This window comes from Neocloeon triangulifer, unplaced genomic scaffold (assembly GCF_031216515.1).
Source record: "Neocloeon triangulifer isolate White Clay Creek 2 clone unplaced genomic scaffold, ASM3121651v1 ptg000004l, whole genome shotgun sequence".
Classification (NCBI taxonomy): domain Eukaryota; kingdom Metazoa; phylum Arthropoda; class Insecta; order Ephemeroptera; family Baetidae; genus Neocloeon; species Neocloeon triangulifer.
This window is the reverse complement of record NW_026775547.1, coordinates 953,260-974,927: the sequence shown is the minus strand read 5'-3', so window position 1 is coordinate 974,927 and position 21,668 is coordinate 953,260. Positions and strand designations below refer to the sequence as shown.

The 21,668-nt window shown below is 35.7% G+C and overlaps 3 protein-coding genes across 5 annotated transcripts in view; 1 reads left to right on the top strand and 2 right to left on the bottom strand.

Moving 5' to 3' along the window:
* Positions 1-21,668, bottom strand: part of LOC132193636 (uncharacterized) — a 142,050-nt gene that overhangs the window by 19,740 nt on the left and 100,642 nt on the right. The window lies entirely within an intron of this gene.
* LOC132193642 (poly [ADP-ribose] polymerase tankyrase-1-like) overlaps positions 1-21,668 on the bottom strand; it is a 161,079-nt gene that overhangs the window by 48,027 nt on the left and 91,384 nt on the right. The gene's annotated exons all lie outside the window — the stretch shown is intronic.
* Positions 285-2,354, top strand: LOC132193641 (poly [ADP-ribose] polymerase tankyrase-like). 2 transcript variants are annotated; one of them, XM_059614428.1, is made up of 5 exons: positions 285-466; positions 870-998; positions 1,066-1,244; positions 1,298-1,551; positions 1,859-2,354. In XM_059614428.1, exons 3-5 carry the CDS (start codon positions 1,103-1,105, stop codon positions 2,111-2,113), a joined length of 651 nt encoding a protein of 216 aa, XP_059470411.1. In that variant the 5' UTR covers positions 285-466; positions 870-998; positions 1,066-1,102; the 3' UTR covers positions 2,114-2,354. The 2 variants fall into 2 exon arrangements, with proteins under 2 accessions (XP_059470411.1, XP_059470410.1); XM_059614427.1 differs by having other exon boundaries at positions 292-466; positions 1,058-1,244.

The following is a 21,668-nucleotide window of genomic DNA, read 5'->3' as shown; positions in this document are numbered from 1 at the left end:
ATGAGTTTGGGCCACTGCAAAACGATACCTTTACCATTAATATTGGCAGCAAAAATTTAAATCACAAACATAGCGATTTTAAATATTATTTTTGCAGCATTAAATTTCCAAATTTAAAATTTCGTTGGTTAAATATATTTTTGAAACTAAATAGCCCATTAAGTGGAGAAATATGTACAGGTACACATTTTTTATTTTGTGTACAGAGAAAATATTCTCAAGTAGCGATTGGCAGCGATTAGACGATTACGTTGCTCCTGTTTTGCATATGACTTTTTCATTATCTGCTGATTACTGCATTGAAAAAATTGAGCAATCAACATTGACTTTTTAAAACACTTCAATAAAGTAGACTTTTTGATATATATAAATGAAGCATAAAATTTACGTCTAATGTTAAGATTCTAAAAACTCCAGTGGCCACTGTGGTAATCATCCTCCTTAGATCTAACCATCACTTCATGAGGTATGAATCACACACCTATTTATTTGCATCTTAATAAAAATTCAATAATAATGCACAGATAACTTAATTAAAATATAATTATTTTATAATGGTTTCCATTGTAACTGAAAAAACGTAATGCGGATATTATACCAATTTTTCAATGCAAGTAGCAAAATAAATTGTTCTAGAAAATTAAAAATAATAAATAAATTATATTTTTCTCCAAACCACCCAAAATTTATGTCAAGCTTATAATGAATTGTATGAAACATTATAAGTTTCATCCAAAAAAACTAGAAAAATTCAGTAAATTTTCTTCCTTCACTTGACAATTTATGGAATCGTATGTGTGTATTTGTTATTAGTGCATAATTATTATGAAAATTGTTTACGTTCATAATTGTTTATTATTTGTAAATAGAAAATGAGCTGGCATAACGGTATTAAGATAGAACGGATAACGCCGCAAACTGACGGTTACAAATTTGCGAAGAATAAAGTGCAAAGTACTATCAGCCATGAAGATATATTTTGTTTCAATATAAAAAGCGTAAGGATATTTGTAGAATTCGTCTAGAGAAATCAATTGTAGATTAATTTAAATTTAAGATTTATAGAATCAAGAACAAGTACACTTGGGAGCGATATCAAGATATGAGGGATGACATTTGCGATGACCTTGACGGTTACTACGTTAAAGAAATGCACCTTTTCCACGGTACACCCTACGCAAGGGAAATCGCCGTTGAAGGTTTCGACCAGGGTCTTGCAAAGGCAAAAGGAATGTTTGGAAAAGGTGAGTAATTGAGCTGCAGTGCTGCAATTCCGTGTTGAAAATTTCATGAGCAGGGGTTTATTTTGCGGAGCACTCATCAAAGAGCAACAACTACGCTTTTGGTGCCTTCAAAGGTTGTCCCAAGCACAACAATAAGAAATGCGAGATTTGCATCAGACGAATTTTGATTTGCAAAGTTGCTCTTGGAAGAATTTATAGGACAAAGAGAACTGTGAAATATCTTCCTGAAGGATATCATTCCGTCAAAGCCATACCAGATACTGGATTTCTGTTGCGTCCCGAGTACATAATTTACAATGACGAACAGGTAACGGAATGTGCTGATGAAAGAGATAATTGGTTTTACTTAAAGGTTCCCTCGAGTCATAATTTTTATTCTTGAATTAGAATTAATGAATTAATGAATAAATAAACAAAATATCTAAAATCCAAATCAAGATGAAAAAAAAATTTTACTCCTAACTCCTAAGGGATGAAACAAGGGTTCATCAAAATTAGCAAGAAAAGGTAACCTTCAATGAGCACTTGTTTCTTTCCTTTCAGATTTTTTGATATTGTTGAATTCAATAATTAATGTAACAATCCCTCTGAATACAACTCATCCTCTTTTACAGGTTTATCCTAGCTTTTTGATTCAGTACACCGCAACCTACAAGAAAAAACCACCAAAGGTTTCTCCCTATCCTTTATACCGATCACTTGCCCCACCAATTCCCACACCCACAGTCTACGATATTACTCAGGCATGTAGTTCACTTAGCCTCACGCAAACCGCAGTTGCTGAAGATGCAATGTGGATAACATACTTGCAGACGATGTCCAACCTATCCGCTTCAGCCCAGAGTTATTATTTATATTTTTTTGATTAATGACAGTAGCAATTTTGAATTCCTGCTGTTTGAATGTGGATAAAAGTGTGAAACGCTATTTAGATTTTCCATGAATATTCACTTTGAAATGATTTTTAACCCATTTTATTTTGTACGCTTTGGTAAGGATAGTCAAATTTAATTTAAATTTTTTTAATTGTCTAAAGAGGACAGGTACTTATTAAACAATGTATTTTAAGTGGAAAAATACGCAATAATAATAAAAAAGGGGGTAAAACAACCCAGCAGGTGTTTTCTTGACCTTAACTTTTCCATTCTATGCGTTTTACTGGCAAGAGTTTCGCCTTTCCAGCCTTGCTGCGCACCAAAACCACACACCTAATCTGGCGTGTGTGCCTAAAGAGAGGGATTTTGCCAAAGAATCTCTTGTCTGCTCCCCGAGGATTTGGCCCCCATTAATTATGCCGCGCGCACATCGAAAGCACGCACGCAAGATACGCCCTCGTTCTTTTGTAAAACAACCGAGCCTGCAACTTTTCAAATTACAACGTCCGCCCGGCGAAAAATTTCCAATCGGCCGGCTGGATTGGAAACTTCGCCCTGCGAGTTTTTGCATTAATTAAAATCCTGGCGCGCTCCGGTGGCGTCACTTTGGCTCATTTGAAAATTAAGACGTCTCGAGACGAGGATAAATAATAACCGAGTATAGGATTTAATTTGCGCCGAGCGGCTGCCAAGAGGGAGAGACGCTTTATACGCGCATTCGGCGTAATTAAACTTTCTCCTCCTTGAGCACGCGGCAGGCAGCTTCTTTAATTTCGCGACTCGTCCGTATATATAATTCAAATAAGCTGCGCTGCACTTTTTGTATCTTTCCCGGCCAGACGGTCTCGAAATTGCTGTCCTCCGGGCGCGCGAATTTTATCTCTTTAGTGCCAATTACTTTTGAGTCTCGTCGCAGCAAAGGAAATATTTGATGGCGACTATATGAGTGAAAAGCCTCTTTGCCGAGACGCGACGACGAGATGGAGCCAGGTCGTTAACCCTTATGAAAATTGCGAAGGGATGAAGAGGGTGGTTGGTGGGTGGATTTGCTTGCCCTCCTCGTCGTGTTGCGAAATTTGAACGGCGATGGCCAATCGTATAAGGCAAAGATGGCAGATAAAATAAATGGCACGGTCTAACCAAATAGTAACGTGGACTAGAAAAAAAAACATTTTTTCCCTTCATGAAAATAATCCTTCTTTTCGTGCAAAAATATAGCCAAATGAACAAATTTAGGGGGAGAACAATTTTTAAAATTAATTGGATATTTTCCACTACGGAAATAAAAATTATCTTAAATATAACTTGTATTTTGGCTTATAATTTGTTCTGAAATTCATTCTGAAATATTTTTTTTATTTAATTCTTGTTGATGCTATTTTGAAACATTTGAGAAAAATAATTATTTAAGAGATTCAATAAAAAAGACAATTTCTAGATTTTGGACAACCTTTAATGTTTTATATTTACCTATTTTTTGGCAGATTTTTTTTCATTTCATGACAGCTTGACAAATTTAAATTCATGAAATTAGTAAAAAATCCATTAAAAACTGGGAATGGATATTTGAAGAAAAAATTTCAATTAATTATATCTTGAAATTTTGAAAAAGTTTGAAAAATTGAAATTTCAGTTATATTACAGAAATTTCATTCTCTTCAAAATCAGTGTAGTCAAAATTTTAGAGCAGAAATAAAATATAATCATCCAAAACTCAATTTTAATTTTTCATAGTTTGAAGAATTGAATTTTTTACTTGCCTAAAAATATTCGCATATTTTTTACCAGTCTATTCGGAATCAATAGGAAAAACAATAATTAATATTACACATTATTTTACGTATGTAATAAATGTATACTTAGCAAATCTTACTTGGTTTAACCAGAACAAAATTGGGACAAAACTGTTCATTCTTTTAATATTGTTTTTTGCGTGCAATTTTCTCTGCCGCTAGAATTATGATTCAAGGCCGACGCAGGGTTGTTATGATTTTCATCCCTTGCTTTTTGCCATGGCAAAAAGTTATTTTCACTCACTCTCGTCGGCGTAAACAGAAAGTGAGTGCAGCCGGAGCGCCGATCGAACAAATTCATTTTGCTCACACGGCGGCTGTGTGCTGATGCCGTTGTTTACTTTTGAGTTATCTTATTACACAGAATTTACTTTTGCGAAATGTTTGTGTCGGCCGACCGTGCGGAACGAACGCGGGAGAGAGAAATGCGCGCGGATTGAGAGTGTTTGTTTTTAATTTGCGCTCGCCCGCCGCGTTCATCTCTTCATTTCACTCAAAATGGAAAACAGAGCTGGCGATTTTTCTCTTAATTAAGCTCTTTATGGGAAGCTCCCATATAACCCTTTGATACCATCGGCAAGCTTAAGAGGATTAAAATCGATTATGGGGCCTATAATCAGTTAATACTGATATACTTTATATTTTATATGGAATGTTGACGAATTAGTGGAGTAGCTTAAATTATTTCAATCTATAAATTATTTAACATGTTATGAAAGATGACATTGATTTTGTAAATGAAATTCTTTCTTTAAATCTATCTCCATTTCAATTGCAATGGATTTTTAAATTATAATTTAAAAGTTTTTTTCTACAAATAAAAAATCCAAATAAATCAACGTATTTGTTAATTATTGATTATACTAAAAACATTCAACGTATAAAATTACCAAAAATTAAAATAAAAACATATTGGAAAATTGTATATAATTAAAATCAAAAATGTATTTTCACAAAACAATAAATAAATTTTTATATAACAAATTTTTTAACACATTTATTATTAATGTCTTAAAAAATTGTTTTGAAAATTTCTACCTGACAATGCAATAATTGCAGAACTTCGCGTTTGAGGAGCTCATTGTCGTCAGTTGACCGCCCTTTAAGGCTTTCGTGTGTCGACAGAATGTTAATTCATAATTATATCACTGCGCTCATCCGAGCAAATCGCACTCGAGTGTCCATTGCGCAAAATCGTAATAATTTATTCGCAAGGTCGGCGCCGGTGAATTGATGAAACTGCAGTTGCCGGTTGCGAATTTGATATGGCACCTCCTCGATTGCGACACACGAAATTCCAATGGCGAAGGTTGCGTCGCGTGCCCCGGACTACAACAATAAAATAATAAAAATAACAGGCTTTTGATTGACACCCGTCCATTGTTTCAGGTGGAGAAATTTTTATTAATATAGGTGCTCGTTGATCGGCACAAACAAATAACGCGAGGTTTCTAAGTCAAGGCAGCTTGGGAATTGTAAAAAAAATTGAATCAACAAAGAATTCAATCATTAATTTAAAAACAAAGGAAAAAATGGAACAAATAAAGGAACGAATCGACATTCCTCGACGCAAAAGTGATGGAAATTCAGATTCATCTATTCTGCACGACGGACCATTTGTTTCTCTTTCTCGATCGCCGCAGGTGAGGCCAAACGAAAACACCGGCGGTTGTGCCACAAAGGCTCGGCTATTACGATTACATTATTTGATACTGAGGTTTCCAGCCACAGAAGAAGAAATAATAATGAAGAGAGACCGACCTGAAGAACAGACGGCGCTGACGATTTCCAGTCATTATATTAAATGCGCTTGATGCGTGCGAGATAAAGCAGAGAATAGAATGTAAAAGCATCGCCCGACATGATGTCGGTTGCTGGAGAGGAATTTTATACCGTGAATAACTTTGCGTCACGTAGATCCGCAAGAGCCAAAATCTGAAAAGAATAAAATGCTTCCATATGAAGTTAACTGACAAGTCTCATCAAAGGCGAAATTTACAAATAGTCCAGACTGATTTTGATGAAAAGAATCTTTCTGAATTAGGTATCATCAATTATAGATGTCATTTCCATATAATAACCTCAAAGTTTGAATTTAATTTAATTTTTTTTTTAAGGGAATTTTCTGAAATAAATTGTTACTCAAAGTCTGCGAGTATAAATTTATTAAAAATTTATTCAAATCAACTGAATTTAATTGACTTGGGAATATAAAATTATTGAATAGATCTTAAAAAAAAATACTTAAGAAACGGTTTAGTGAAATGTTTACACTCATTAATCACTTGCTTACTTCAAATTTTTTAAACTTTTTCTTTTGATTCAAACGCTTGGAGCGGAAATTAATATTTAATTTAGGAAGAAGCGATATATACAAAGTTTACTAAACCCGGCAGATTTTGGCAGACGAAAGTAAAAGCTCTAATTAAAGCAAGTAATTAGTGTAATTAGAGAGTACCTTGCTCGAAGCCCCTTTGTAAGGTTCACGCATCGATTTAATCTAACTTGAGCCTTCTTCCTTAACTAACAAGAGCGGCAAAGCAGAACCCAAATATTTGCGCGCAGAGGAGAATGAGCTTGCGTGCCGACGCCCTCGGCCATTTTTATCCCGAAAGCCAAGCAAGATTGCGTTTGTTGCAGACACGTCTCTGTTTTAGAAAAGGGTTCTCTGATAATAAGTGAGCGTCCTTTGTAATCGCGTGGTTATGGTCTTGGTTGCAGGTACAGACTTCCACAATCCTCAGATGAAAAATATTATAATCAAGAGAAGAGGCATCAAATATATTAAAAACTTTTTTTATTTCAAAAATGATTGATTGGAAAAAAAGTCCTTATTATTTTGTTCTTATATTATTCGCTAAAAACTCTACCCGACATAAATTGGCAATTTTTTAAAAGTATTTAATTGGAAAAAAATTAAAATATCATTAACAATAAATTTCACTCAGTGGAATTTGTTTTAATTTGGAAGTTAATACTTGACACCTGCAGCTTGAATCGACTTTATTTGGAACATTTCAACAAAAATTTAAGCTTATGTTTCGATTAAATTAAATTCAATCTAGCTTTTTACGGCTTTTTTGTACTGAAAATTTATTTCAACTCTCCTTTTGAAAATTATTATCTTTAATTCAATATAGTTGAAACTGGCGATATGAACAATATTTGTTTCTTTTTCTCTTTCAATTGGAGCACATCCTAAGACATTTTTGGCACATCCGAAAACTAATTACAACTCTCTCCTGCGAAACGACTCAAACAATCGTAAAAATGTGCATCCTTTGTGCTCCATTTCTTTCATTCTCTCTCCTTTGGTAATTATCTCGTTTCTTTTTCTGCGCCGACCAAACTGCAAAACTACAAAAGGCTCATCGGAAGGTCGCTCTTCAAATCTCTCTCCGCTTTGATGTTTTATTATGCTCTCTCTTCTTCTTCTTTGTCTTCCGTCTCAGTCAGCGAAGATACACGACCGAGAAACAAGCAGCAAAAAATAGAGACTTCTCCTTTTAAGCAGAGGAAATTGCTGCGAGAGAGGAAGAAAAAAGGCAAACTTCCTCGCCACCGCTCTTCAATGCCGCTTGCAAAGAGAGTTGCGAAAAAATTTGTCGGGTGCAATAAGATCGACGGCGGGACGGGAACTGCCTGTGGCTAAAAAGGCGTTCGGAAAAAAAAATTAGTAACGAGTGGTGCGCGTCCCTCGCGGGTGCAAATACACGAGAGAGGAAAACGAATCAACCGTTGCTTTGAAGTCTGAGCAAACAAAAAAATTAGCAGGCTGACGAGTGTAATAATTGTCAAATAAAGAGCTGCACGTCGACGAGGAAGGATCAAAGACCGCGAGGAGAAAATTCATTTTTCCAAATGATTCATGTTTCTTTAAAAAAGTCGTAAAATATAAAGTGAGAAAGAATTGAAAGAAATCCATGAATATCTAATTTATTGATATTTAAAATTTTTTTTAGAGAAATAAATATTTTTTAATATGTTTTCAATAATTATTTTTAATTGATTTCATTTTATAGCATTTTTATATGTAAATTTACAAGTACGAACAAATTTTATACGAAACACTGAATGAATTGGCTTGTTTTCTTTTCAAATTAATTCATTTAAATATCTTACAATTAGAACTAAAGAAAATTGTGTTTTGTTTTTCAAATAGTTTCCTTTTTTTATATTTTTTATAATTAAATGATAAAAAAAATTCTTTACCTGCGAAATTTGAACTAAAATTTGAGCCTATCGTGAGTTGCATTGTTTGGCTGAAATTTTCACCTTTTCAATTAATTAAAAGAGCAGATTTACAAGTAAATAGATTGTAAATACCGCATGTGCAGTGATGATAAAACGTCACTTCCCACTACCCGTGATGTGTGTGGTCATCGTGTATTGCAGTCATTATAAAAAAAGTTTAAAAATCGAGAGAAGAATTTAAGCGAGAGACAGGACGGTATCGGATTGCAGCGGAGAGCACACAGAAAACTCTTTTATACATTCGCGTCAGCCGCTCCATCCAAGATTAACCGCAGAGAAAAATAACGCCCGTTTCCTTTTTCTCACCACTGACTGAGAATAAAAAAAATCAAAGCCACAGAGAGGGCGAAATTTGACGAATTGTATAAATACACACCACTGAGTAAAAAAAAAGGGTTGACACTGGATACGCGTCCGAACGATTGTTTCGATTCCTTTTGACAGCGAGAGGCGTCAATAATTAAAACCATCTGCGGGCGCCGAATCATTTCACGGACCATATGTGTGGCTGCATATATAAGCAATTATCAAAAACGCATCCACACCCCATCAGAATTTTAATGGCCGGCCATCTGTCAGTGGAACTGACGAAATCTTCCTGCTCCGTCCGTGAAAAGGCGATTTTTTTCTGCGTTTGTCCGAAAGCTGGCGCTTTTTCCGCTCGGCAGAGCGGAATATCCACGGCATGACAACAACATCAAAAAGCAGTTAAAACGTTTAGCCAGCGGCCGCGATTTGATTATGCGTCATTTGCGCGCAGATTATGCAAAAGCAGAGCTTATTCGCGACTCATTTGACAAACATGCTTCTGCGGTCAACGCACAGCATCGTGTGCGGGATAAAGTTTCCAGACTACTATTATATTCGCTCATTTGCCAGCTCATTAGAGTCTGAATTCGAGATAGCAGAAGAGACTTCCTCAAAGTCTCGCTTAACCAAAGTATGAGGTTGGTTTAATTTCATTTCAACATCAGCTGGTCTCGAATGAGGAAAACTTTTCTGCCAAGAGTATTTCAGTTTCCATTTAATGAATTTTCTTCAAAAAAGTAAAATAAGGAAGGACTTGTGGTGAAGTCATGGATTTTTTCTTATTGTTGTTATTTCACACAAAATCTGATTTCATAATAAAAATTTTTGAACCTTAAACTTGAGATTCTTTTAAATTATAATAATTTTTTCAAAACAAACAAACTGATAAATAAATAAAATTAAGATTGCTTAGGGAAAAATTTGTTATTTTTAGCAAGGAACAAAGTTTTGTTCAGTCACGCAGCAAAATTTGGCAACTTTGCGGTGTACGAAATAATATTTGAACTTTTTGCGTGGGTATAAGTTCAAGCCGAGCCAGCAGGTTGCCTCAACTTTGCTCGGCCTTTTCGTCGATCCAGTTTTTTATGCCATATCTTGCGCCTCTCTCGACGGTCCTCAGGTGAAGTTTTCCACTCTCTTGGAGCTTTTTTGCACGCGCAGTGCATCCATACATCGCCGACGACTTTATGACCGCCCGCGGCGAGAGCGAATCTCTGCATGTTAAAAACGATGACCTAGTGCTGCTCTGCTCCTCTCCAGCAATAATAAAGCGAGAGAGGAAACCGGCAACTTTCTTACAAGAGAGAGACGCTCGTTCTCACGGCCTTTTTCTCGTGCACCAAGAGGTGTCTCGCGATATTGGCCCATCGCTCACACAGACGCACGAAGAGGTCTTAAATTTTATTTTAAAACAAAAACGTGCATTTTTATATATGAAATAAAATTGAGTTGAGCAATTTATTCTTTTTCAGGGGTGCTGGGGAGTTCGGCGGGCCTCGTAAATTTCCTCCCATTCAATATGCTTCTCGTAAATTCAATTGGAGCCGCCATTGTTTCCAGCCGCTGCCGCCGACGGAACGCACTTTTGCCCAATAAAACTTTTAATAAATCTCTGGTTATTGAATTGACTTGGGCCTGGCTACGAATTTTCGTGCGCCCCCAAACCTATTTCCGCTGATTTGTTGCACAGATGAAAAATTTTCGCTGTTATTTTTTGCAATATGTCCAAACGTGCACAAAATTAATGGATTCTAATTGAATTACAACCTATAAAGGATCAAAATAATTATTTTTTAGAGTCTAGTTTTCTTTATCTGACAAAAACTGTTTAAAATACAAAATTTATTTAAATTTATTTTGCAAATTTCTTGTATTTAAATTAAAAAATTTCCAAATTATACTGATTTACAACATTAATTTGCCATTTCATTGTCGAAGAAAAAAATTAAAATATATTATTTTGGAATTTTTACCAATATTTTTGAGTGCAATTAAATCTTCAAATTAATGTAACCACTCAAAATTTCTTCTAATATTTCCGTCGCACTAATCGGCACCATTACAAGTCGATTGGGGACACTTTTGGTGACAATAAGTGTTGTCATTGTCATACCTTCATTCAACGTGCAGCACGACGACGATCTGCTTGCTTTGTTCGCATTTTTCAAAGGACCCTCTTTCTCTTTCGCTTTTCATACAAAAACTTTGTACGTGGCGGGTGAAAACAAAAAAATAATCGCGCTCGGTTTGTGTATTCGGCTGACAGAACAAAGGAAGCATTACTCACGCGGGGGGAACGTATTTACACCTGACACACGCGTGCGGTACCGCATTTATATTTGCACTTTCCATGCCGCGACAAACAAGCACAATGGCCTGCCACATTCTCACAGGATCTTGCGCTAATGGATTCGACTGGAATTAATATAAAAAAATTCGCTCTCGTTATTTCACAAGTTAATAACCGCGAAAAAATCTAAAAAAGGGAAACAAAGGCCATTGATCAAACGCCCGACGGTTTGAAACCGAGAGTCATTTTTCATCTCGCGAAACAAAAACACGCCAGCTGGTGCAAAAATAAAACAGTTAACAGCGGATGAAAAATGGTCCTGTTTAGAAATTAAAAGCCAAAGGTGTGAAAGCAGAAAAAAATGTCCTCCGTGCTCGGCACCGAATTACTCGGACAGCAGATATGTATTTATAAATTTTCCATTTCTCTCGCACGTCAAACTTTTTACAACCGCGAGGCGCCATTACTTTGTCCACTTTATGTCTCAACCGAGTGTAACTTTGGTCCTTTTTCTTATACCCTCGCAAAAAGAATAAAAAAAAGGAGAAATGTCTGCGGGCGAAATTTATGCACCAGAGTGTAACTTTTGATATTCTTCAGCCGCTCTCACAATAAAACGGCAACATGATTATTGCACAGCTGTTTGCGTTCTTCTGCTTTTTTATTATGCGACGTGGTCTGATTGTTGCTGGGCGTGGACGAAAAGAATGCTCCGAAATATATTTCGAGAGAAATTAATCTTGCGGTAAAAAAAGAATAGTTTCTCTAGAACGCAATTGTTCTCGATTGGCTTTAATTAACCGGCGGAGCAGAAAGAGCGGAAAATCGGACGCTTTCCAATGCTAATTTTCCACGCGATATCCGCGAAACGACTTCTTTTTCTTTTGGAGGAAAGAAAAGAACGGTGGAATATTCAAATGTTTGCTTTCTGCGTCTCTCCGCAGGAATGAACATTATTATCGTCCTCGACACACACACGTCGCAAAGTTCATCCGAATGGCTGCGAATTATTAACATTCGCTGCTCGCAATTTTTGCTCCTCTTGCGCAAAGGGACGAGAACAAAGGCGAGCAATAATTAAAGAAAGCAAACGGGCGCCGCCGGAGTGAAGAAATTTAAATATCTTCCTCGGTGGCGGTGCTGTGTGTACTCGGCATTTGCATGAAAAAAAAAAAGGAGAAGCTCTGTTATTTCCATTTGCATTTTTTTTTTTGTTCCGTACGGCCGCAGCAGCCATTTCAGAGTCGGAAAATAAGGAGAGCGAGATAAAGAGCCAATTCTTCCTCGCCATTCTCTTTGCTCAGATGATTAAATTAGTTTTGAGACTGTGGATTTTTCTTATTAAAAACGCAGAGTTTCTCATTTGAAAACGGAGAAACGTAAAAGAAAAGGCAGTCGTGGAAAATGAGTTTTTGAAGCTATAATTTTCCGAAAGAATAAAAAGGGATAAGTCCAAGAAATTAAAGAGAAATTATGTTAAGAATTTCATAATTAATGATGTTATTTAATGACACAAGAATAGGTTTTCTTCTAAAAAAGTCTTCTAAATTTCAAAAAAGGTAATTTAACTGTGTTCAAAATATCTGGCCAATTTTGAGACTTTTTTATTCTCTTTTTTAAAATATCCATTCAAGCATTTTAATTTTTTATTGATGCCAACAATTTTAAATTATACAGTTTTACAATCTGTCACAATTTGTCAAAATAAAAAATTACCTATGAAGAGTCTTTATTTTGGCAAAAATTATACTTAAGCTGGATCCAATTTTTACTAAATCTTAGCCTTAAAATTTTGCCCTTTTTTTTAAATCAATACAATGAGGATTTGTACAAGATATTAACAACTTGAAATAAATTACATAAACAGTATATTTGTTTAAATTATATATTATTATCATATTTTAATCTGAAATTATCGTTTTAGACGTGGAAGGCTCATTTTTTTTATTTCTTAACAATTTTTTATAACAATTGGAATTCCCGTATTCTTTTTGGTGTTTGCTGGGAGTGTTTGGAGAACAAAAGCAAACAAAGTATTCCTCTCTGAATTACCTAGGCTGCAGTAAACGCCCTTGAAAAATACACACAAAAGAGTGAGAATTGTGCTGGAAACTCGATACAGAACAATTAACAAATGAAGCCGAAACAACACCCCGTTGTGCGCTTATTTTGAACATAAACCCAGCAACAAACACACCCTCATCGAGACCCGTATATCGTTCCTTGCTTGATTTATGAACGTTACATTCACACGCGTCCTTTCTCAATAGCCAGGCACTCGAGCGTGTCCCGATGTGATTTGAATAAAATTCCTCGTGACCTCTCCGCCCAAACTTGACACGGAACATCGTTTGATCCTTTGAACCGCACGCTAGATTTCAAATTAAATCTCCAAAGTCGGATTCTAGGCCAATAGTTGAGGTTTGTGTGTTTCTTTTTTCATTTTCTTTTGTCACCGGAATTTAATATCCAAATACGTCGGTCGGTGCAGCGAAGAAAAAAAATTGCAGCGCAATGCAAGCGGATCTCATATTGGAATGGCGCCGACGGAATTTTCTCTCTCTGTGCCTCATCTGCATGATGACTTTCAATTCGTTTGATGCGAAATGTGGAGCGCCGCGAGTGTGTGTGTTTATTTATCACCACAGCAGCCGGCACTGCTGGAAAATGAGATCGTGATCCGCTGGAAACACATCAGCGATGAAAGTTTCATGATGCATTTTTTTCATGCCGTCCACGTCGGCGATCCAATTAATCTCGGCCATTATAACACAGCGGTCGGGCCATCTGTGATGCAATTCTACGCCTTAAGTTCCAAATTCGAATATCGTCGTCGACAGCTCAACAAATAATCAAAAATTGAACGAGTCGTTTAGAAAACTATAAAGCAATTTTGCTAAAAGTTGTAAAGTGCTAAAAACATCAATTTTACAAAATTTATATTAATTATTAATGTTTTTAAACTTACAGAAACTTTATTAAATGCTCATTTTTATTAAAATAATTTTTATTTTGTTTATTTAGACCATAAATACAATACATTTTTTCACTTAGTAAAGCTTATTATCTGTATTTATTACTTTTAAAATATATTTTAGTCTAATTATCTTAAATAATTATATTTATAACGCAAATCCATTATGCAGCAGCATCATAATAACCACTATTAAATACCTTTACGTCGCGTAGTCTTCAAAGTGAGACTGAAATAATAATAATTATGAAAATTTAAAGAGGTAATAAGAAGGGAGATTAATTATAAAATTAAATGATGAATAAAAATAATTGAAATTGTATATCTTATTTTAAATCCAATTTGGCCGTTCAATTGAACCTTTTTTACTTAATTAAATCCCGTGATAAATAAGCGAATAAACTTTGAAATGCATTTTTTTTTTAACATCAACACCGGAAATTTCCACCAATTTCATTTTCCACCGCCAACAATTTTGCGATAGATATTGTCAGAGCTAGCCCGAAAGTGAGATTTTGGTATACATTGCAAAATTATTGTAAAATTATTAATAATGCCACCAAATACAATTAAATATTTATGAATTTTCAATTCAATTCGATAATTTTATGTAAAAATAGCGACAAACTAGAGAATTAAGGAATTACTAATTTATTTTATAAGCCTGAAATATTCATTTACTTTGTTTTTTTTCCGTCGCATTCAATTTGCACTTGAAACAGAACCCAAACCGGTGCGACCCTTAAAAGCTTGTTTGCACCCTCCGCTCTGGAGGGTGATAAATTTTAACGATAATCGCCTTCGTGCATGTGTCCATCAGGACGGATATCCCACGAGATTTTCTTCGCATCGCACGCGCTGCTGACCGGATTTGTCTTCGTCACAAACGTGCAGCCCGGCGGTGGCAGAGCAGCTTTTGCTCTGGCCGGGTGCGTGGGGCGGCGAGGCCTGTCTATTAAATATTCACGCCGAAACCTCACACTCTCGTATGTGTGTATGACTTAATATTCAAAATCTAGCCGGCGCGTTTTTACTAAGGCCGAGCACGTTTCGCACAATGCGCAATTTCTTTTTTTTCTCATCCACACATGCAGAGAGTTGGTGCTGCAGAGGCGAAAAGAGAAGAAGATTTTATGCTCCTGGAATGGCAAAACAATCGACGGTGGGATTTTTCATCTCTATTTCACTAATGGACTCGAGTCTGACTCAGCACAGGATTTTTTTCCGCGAATTTTGTTTTTCTGATTATGCACCGTCGCCGTTGGATGGAAACGTCGGCGGATAATTTATCATCGCTGCCGCCGCGTCTGCAATTATTCAGGCTGAATTTTTTTGCGGCCCACGTTTAAAAATAAAAATACTCTAGTGCTAATTGGATAGGATCCATGTGAAAATAAACAAGCTATTTTTTGTTCATTCCTCCTATGGCTTATGAAAATAGTAGTCTCTATTTCCTAGTGAAAAAAAAGTCATTGATTGATTTAAAAAAAAAAATTACAGATTAAAATAACATTTATTTAGCGTGCATAAATGGGAATTTCTAAAACTATGATTGGAAAGAAGCAAATGAATTTGGTTTAAAAATTGGATTGATAATTTCAACCTTTGTTTTATAATAATTATTAATAAATTATCAATAATATTGTTAAAGACTTTGCAAAAAAGTTATTAAAACTACTGCAAACTTACTTGGAGAATTTGAAAATGTCAATATTTAGGTAACAAACATGAAATGAAATTTTAAAATTGATTTTTAAATAAATCTTCAAAAACCTTTTCATTTTGTCATTTATACGTAATGCATGATTTAATTCCCATTCCTGCTCAATGGTTTTCCAAAATCGGCCTTGATATATATTTTTTTATCAGTTCATTCCTGACGGTCAAAATTGAACCTCCAAAGTGTTCTTCACGCACAACTACGCATATATGGCAAAGTTTTTCCTTCAGGTAAAGTGATTCCCTTGAGAACGGAAATCTTCAATGCTTGCTCATGTTATGAAACTTGGTTCAAGATTTTTTATTTTACTTTCCGCCAGTAATTGTTACGAGACTTTCCACCTCATTAAATAAACGCAACTTTTGAAACTGGATTTTTTTGCGAATATAAACTTCTGTAATCTGCGAAAACTTTTGGAAATCCACCCATCGCTAATGGGTTACGCCCTCGAACTTGAAATAAAAGAACTCGATTCTGTCCACATAAGCGAGACCACATTATTTTGTCACACGGCGGTGCTTCTTTTTTGCAGAAACCGCTACGATCGTGTATTTATTTCCAGGCGGTTCGAAACTGAAACAAAAGGTCAAATCGACGGACGGGTTGTTACAATTCTCAAGCTGCATAGTCTGCGCTGCAGTACCGTTCGTTGTCATTGTTACAGGGGACAAAAAAAGAAAGACATACATACATGTGGAGCACTGCTTTTGTTACATAAAATTCGAATTCGCCGATTTTCAGGTTAGGCCGATCACGAAAGACGGCGGCGTTGAATTTTATTAAAGGACGGCCGCGGGCGAAAGCGTAATTTATGTGACGACACGAACGAGAGACGCACTATCATTATAATATCAATCGTGACCCATCCGCGAATAATTTTTTTATCTCCTCTTCATACGGCACATCATCGATTTCCTCGCATTGCAGTTTCGTGTCTTGATCGTTATAGTTTGTTGCCCTTCATCCGTTTATTTTTATATATAAAAATTTGTACTTTTCCCACAGCAGATGATCGATTGTTTCTCAAATAAATATTTGATTGCTTATTTGTTTTTTGCAAAATAACGGAACATTTTGTTCGAGTTCTTTAATTCTGTGCGAGAAGTTTTGCTGCTCGCTAACGTTGTGCAAATTGAAAAGTTTCCCGCTGTTATTATTAAAGTTGCAGGAGAACGTTAATTTTAACTACCTTACTTCACGGCTGCACAGTCAAACTTTATTCTTGTTTCCACGCTTGTCTTGTTAAAAGTTGCATAGGAAAAGCTAGGAACGTCTTTAAAAGAGCGAGCAAAGCGTGCATTATTTAACTTTGCGCGATAAAAAGTATAAAGAGTAGGGAATTGCGCGTCCTTTTCACTTAGGTTTTTAATTAATTTTGAGTACTTATCTCGCTGCATCAACTTCAGCTTAGAGGAATTATAAAGTGAGGCATACCTGAAATCAAAAAGAAAAGACAATTGTTAGAAAAATTAATTCAATTTTCTTTTCAGCATGAAAAATTGCGGCTTTTATAGACGGAGGAGCTGTTGGCACCGAAGGGTTTATCACCGTCGATTGATCGCCTCCATATTTCAAGAGCAGAAAAATTGGCACGGAGAAAAAAGCGCGGCATCAAACCGTGTGATTTGCATCCATTTGAGCGCTCATATAACACGCAGAACTAACGGTGCTCGGATGAAATCATTGTTCTATTATAAGTGAGTTTTCAACTTCTAGTGAACACCCACTGACGTTAATAACAACATCAGGGACAATGCAAAGTCGTTTAAAGAAGTATTTTGTCAAAGCAGAAGCAGGTTTTATCCGTTGAGAAGATAGGAGCAAAAATCACTTTTAATTAAAAAGAGTCAAAAGTCTCCTCGTCACCATAAATTCCAACGTTTTTTAATTGAAAAAAGCGAATAAGCATATTTAATTTTTTGAAATTCCAAAGGAATTAAAATAAAATAATGGATCTTTCATTTTTATCCCAAAACTGATAATGGCATTGACTGGTTTACAAATAAGACAATTCATATATTTTTTTATAGTTACCACCAACAATTAAAGAATGTTTAAGATTTAATAACATCAAAAAGACTTAAACCCACCATGCTGACGAGAGACAACAGTTGGTTCGGCGGCGGCGGAAATCGATATTGCTGGAGAAAGATTGTGTTTCGCAAATCACGCAGACGTGCGGCAGATGTCAAGCAGGAAATTGCGAAAATATGCACTTTGTTTCGCCTAAAATGAATTTATATTCTCTTTTTCTCCTTTCCCTCTCTCGTAAAAAAGTTATTTCGCGATCAATTGGGAGTTTCGCAACGAAAGTAATGAATGGTTCGCCTGCAGTTGTGCAAAAACCGCACACATTGGTCACTTGATTTTTTAGAGGAAAAAACTAGTTCGTGACGGGCGGATCTGTCTCCGCTGCACAGAGAGGACGGCGGCGTTTTTGGCTCCGTCTTCTGAAGCGTATTTAAATAAATCGGTAGACGAACAAACAAGTCATTGGCAGTCGTAATAATGATTTCCTTTCTACTGAGCGCAAGTAAATGGGTGTTGCACCACCAAGACACGTGAAACTACTTGAACGAGAGCCAACGACTGTTTGGTAAAACAAGCAACTCCCGTGGGAGGTATTAAATAATTTTTTTATTTCTAAGTTCGATTGTGTTTTTATATGAAGACATATTTCTTATGTTAATATCATTACCGAACTGTAAAATATTTATTTGCTATTTCTTATCAAATTAAGATATATTTTAATTTTTTATTTGTGAAATGTATATTGAATTAAAATTGCTATTCATATGATCATGGGTGAGTAGGATGTTGGGCAAAGAGAAATTAACTTATAAATTAATACTTAGTATTTAGCAATATAACCTTTATGTATATCTGAAAAATTATATAATTAATTGTTAAACTAATTTAAAAAACAAATCAATTAAATGAATATTTGTATGAAAATGTTTGGCATTTTCAAAAATAAAAATTATACAAGTAAAATAAACAAATTTTCGATAAAAAAAAATTAAAACGCAATAAAATATAGAAATATTTATAATATTTTAAGAGTAATAATTATAAAATTAATACTCTTAATATATACAAAACTAAAAACTGTAAATTGTCTTATCCCTTAGAGAATATCATCAAAGCGAAATAAAAGGCATTGGCTCGTTGATTGCGAAATGAAGTTCTGTGTGTTGTGTGCAAGTGACCGTGCGTGTGTCTGCACAGAGCCACCGTTCTTCCCAACAATAACGGGAAAGCTGCTGGATGCAAGTGGCCGTCTGCCCCCGATCAATTGTTCTTCTCTTGCTACTACTCGAATGGCCCTTTTCTTGCGTCCGAGCAAATTCAACATTCAACCGACGGTGCGCCGCATTAGACCCTTCCTTTATCAACTTTGACCCGTCGATCCGAAAACCAAGAATATATGCGGGTGGTCAGCATTTTCTCAGATAGCAATTTAGTAGTTTTTCTCTAATCGTGAGGCATAGACTGGTGAAAAATATATAGTTTGATTCTGTTTTAATTTGCTTCAAAATTCATTAAGACAATGGATTTTAATTCTTATTCAAAATATATGAAACTGAAATTACCATTGAACTTTTTACGAAAAAATTAACTATATAAGGACAATTTTGAGTCTTTTTTCCCCAATATTTACCATTCAAAGACTTTTGTTTTACTAATTACGCATTTAATTTTTTTTAATAACATAATTTTTTAATTTTAGAACTTGTTAATATTTTGCACAGATTTTCATGTCATTACAAACAACAAAGCAAATTATTTTAAGAAAAAAAAAATTAAACTTAGATGTGAGCCTATAAAAGACACCAATGTTTGCAAAAACCTCCAGTCTCTCCACAGGGGACAATAAAATATGCAAAATATTGCCCCAAACGACACGCATTTAATTAGTATTAGGGCCCGTACAGAGAGAGTTAATTATTTGCACGCCCAAAGCGAAACACTGCTCTCGATGGGTATCTTTGTAATTAGCGACGCTGCACCACTGCTTTTAATTAGCATCTCGCTCGTAATGGCTTTGTGTGCGGATTCGAAACAAGAGAGTGTGTATATGTATCTCGGATCAATGCATCGCACCTCTCGCTGTTGTTGTTATGGTAACCCCTGCAAAAAAGTGCACGACCCGAGAATATTAAATACGAAACCCTCTCAAGTCAATCCAGCGGTGAAGGAGGAGGGGGCGGCAAATCCGCCCCCGCCAGACACGTCAGCAACACGGGGTATGTTTTTTTTTTATCTCAAGCAACAGACCGCAAAAAAGTTCCGCTTTTCGTCCCGCGAGGCCATCATTTTGGACGTAATTGCTGCCGGAAAAATATATAAATGTGACCGACGAGAAGCAACTTTTCCGTCTGTATATATAAAAAATAAGTAATGTACCAAACCAACAATGAGCCTTTGATTTTTTTCTTCCCTTTTCCTCTCCATTCGTTTGCTGGTACACGTCTGGAAAAATCGACAAGAGAGCCCTCGCCATTGTGCACTTTGACGCCGCAAACATCAGCTCCGTTTAATGGAAAAGTTGTGCGTGCGCCACACTTTAATTCTACAGCGGCACGGAAACAGCGCATACTTGCTTTGTTGCTGAAAGCACCGGCAGAGAAGTTGGAAAAGCGTTGCGCAACAGTACAGTTCGTGATCTTGTTTTTAATTGGAAATAGTTGCTGGGAGTTTCCTTAGTGGTTTATTAGCGAGGATTGAGCTTTCGCAGCAGAGTTCACTTTTTATACAAATTGTTTGGGTAATAAAAAGCGAAGAGGCAAAGAAGTTTTTTGTTAAGTTGCATTTCTCAATCAAGCTGAGATCAAACAAAACTTGCAGATTAAAAGTTTTGCTAAAGAAATTTTCTTATGTTATATTCAATAAATGACATAAAAAGTTAGTCTTTTATAATATTTAAATTATTTAAAATATATGTAAATTAAGAAGATGGATTTTTCATATTAGTAAAATTGAATTAATTTAATTATAAATCAAGCATATTAATTGTATTCTTAATAACTGTTCTAATTAAGTCTTTGGGCTATTGTTCAAAAATCAAGAATTCTGATTTGAAGTAATCTTTTTTTTTATTATTTTCCACGCATTATTATGAAATTATTCTTCTAAATTGCCACTTTTACTTAATTTTTGGACGAAAACAATAAAACAAATGTTCTTTCTCATTTTATAGCCATTTGTAAACAATTTACTGTTCCTTTTCTCAATCTGCCAGGAAGTAAAGCAATTATAGCTGCTCCTTTCCCATCATCATCATCAGCGGCGAACCACTTAAGCAATAAACAAACCCGGCGCGCTGTCATCAATAAATAAATCCGCCGAGTCCGAAAATGAACGCGCTACCTGCAGTTCGTGAAATAACGATTAATTTATCTCTCGTCGGCCTTCGTGCAGATACAAAGCAATAACACGCCATTACACTATTGTTGCATATAAATCTGTGTGCAATAGGTCGATGAGGTCACGTGTATATGGGAAGAAGTAAAAGGAGCCGCGCTGAAAAAGTGGAGCCTTTTCCTGCTACAAGAAAAAGCAAACACAGCTTTTGTACCTCTCTCGAATCCGAAATCTATCTGTATACACGTCCATGTCACTCCATCGGGCAGATCATCAATCTCTCCAGTGAGTCGTTTACAAAGTGCCCCACACAGATTTGACACAGCGTCGAACAACAAGATAGATTTAGGCGCACCGTCGTCTGCCGATCGATTAATTAACGCAGGGTCTCTGCTATTTAATTAGTCTCTCGGCAAATTGGCATCTTGTTTACACTCAAAAGGAAGCATCTCTGAGGTTATATTGGGTTCTTCCGTTTGAGGAAATGAATTTATGTCGTTTTTTTTTTGCGCCGTCTAACGGACAGTTTTGCTTTTTATACGTGATGTGCGCAATGAATCGTTTCCAATAATCGCTCTGGCCTTTGTTTTGCACGAATTTTGACGGCGGAAATTAATTCATTTTGCTACCGCACGAGATTGGATATAATGAACGAGTTGCATGGGTAGAGGATTAGTTTTTAACAAAAGAGAGTATAAAAAGTGGCAAAAATGATCGCCAAAATCATTTCGTGGAAAATTTAAATTTAAAGGCGCATTGATTAAGGAATTTCACAAATTTTGCGAAATTTATCGGCAATATTTATTTTATATACATTCAATCCTTTTAAAGGGGCTTGAAAACGT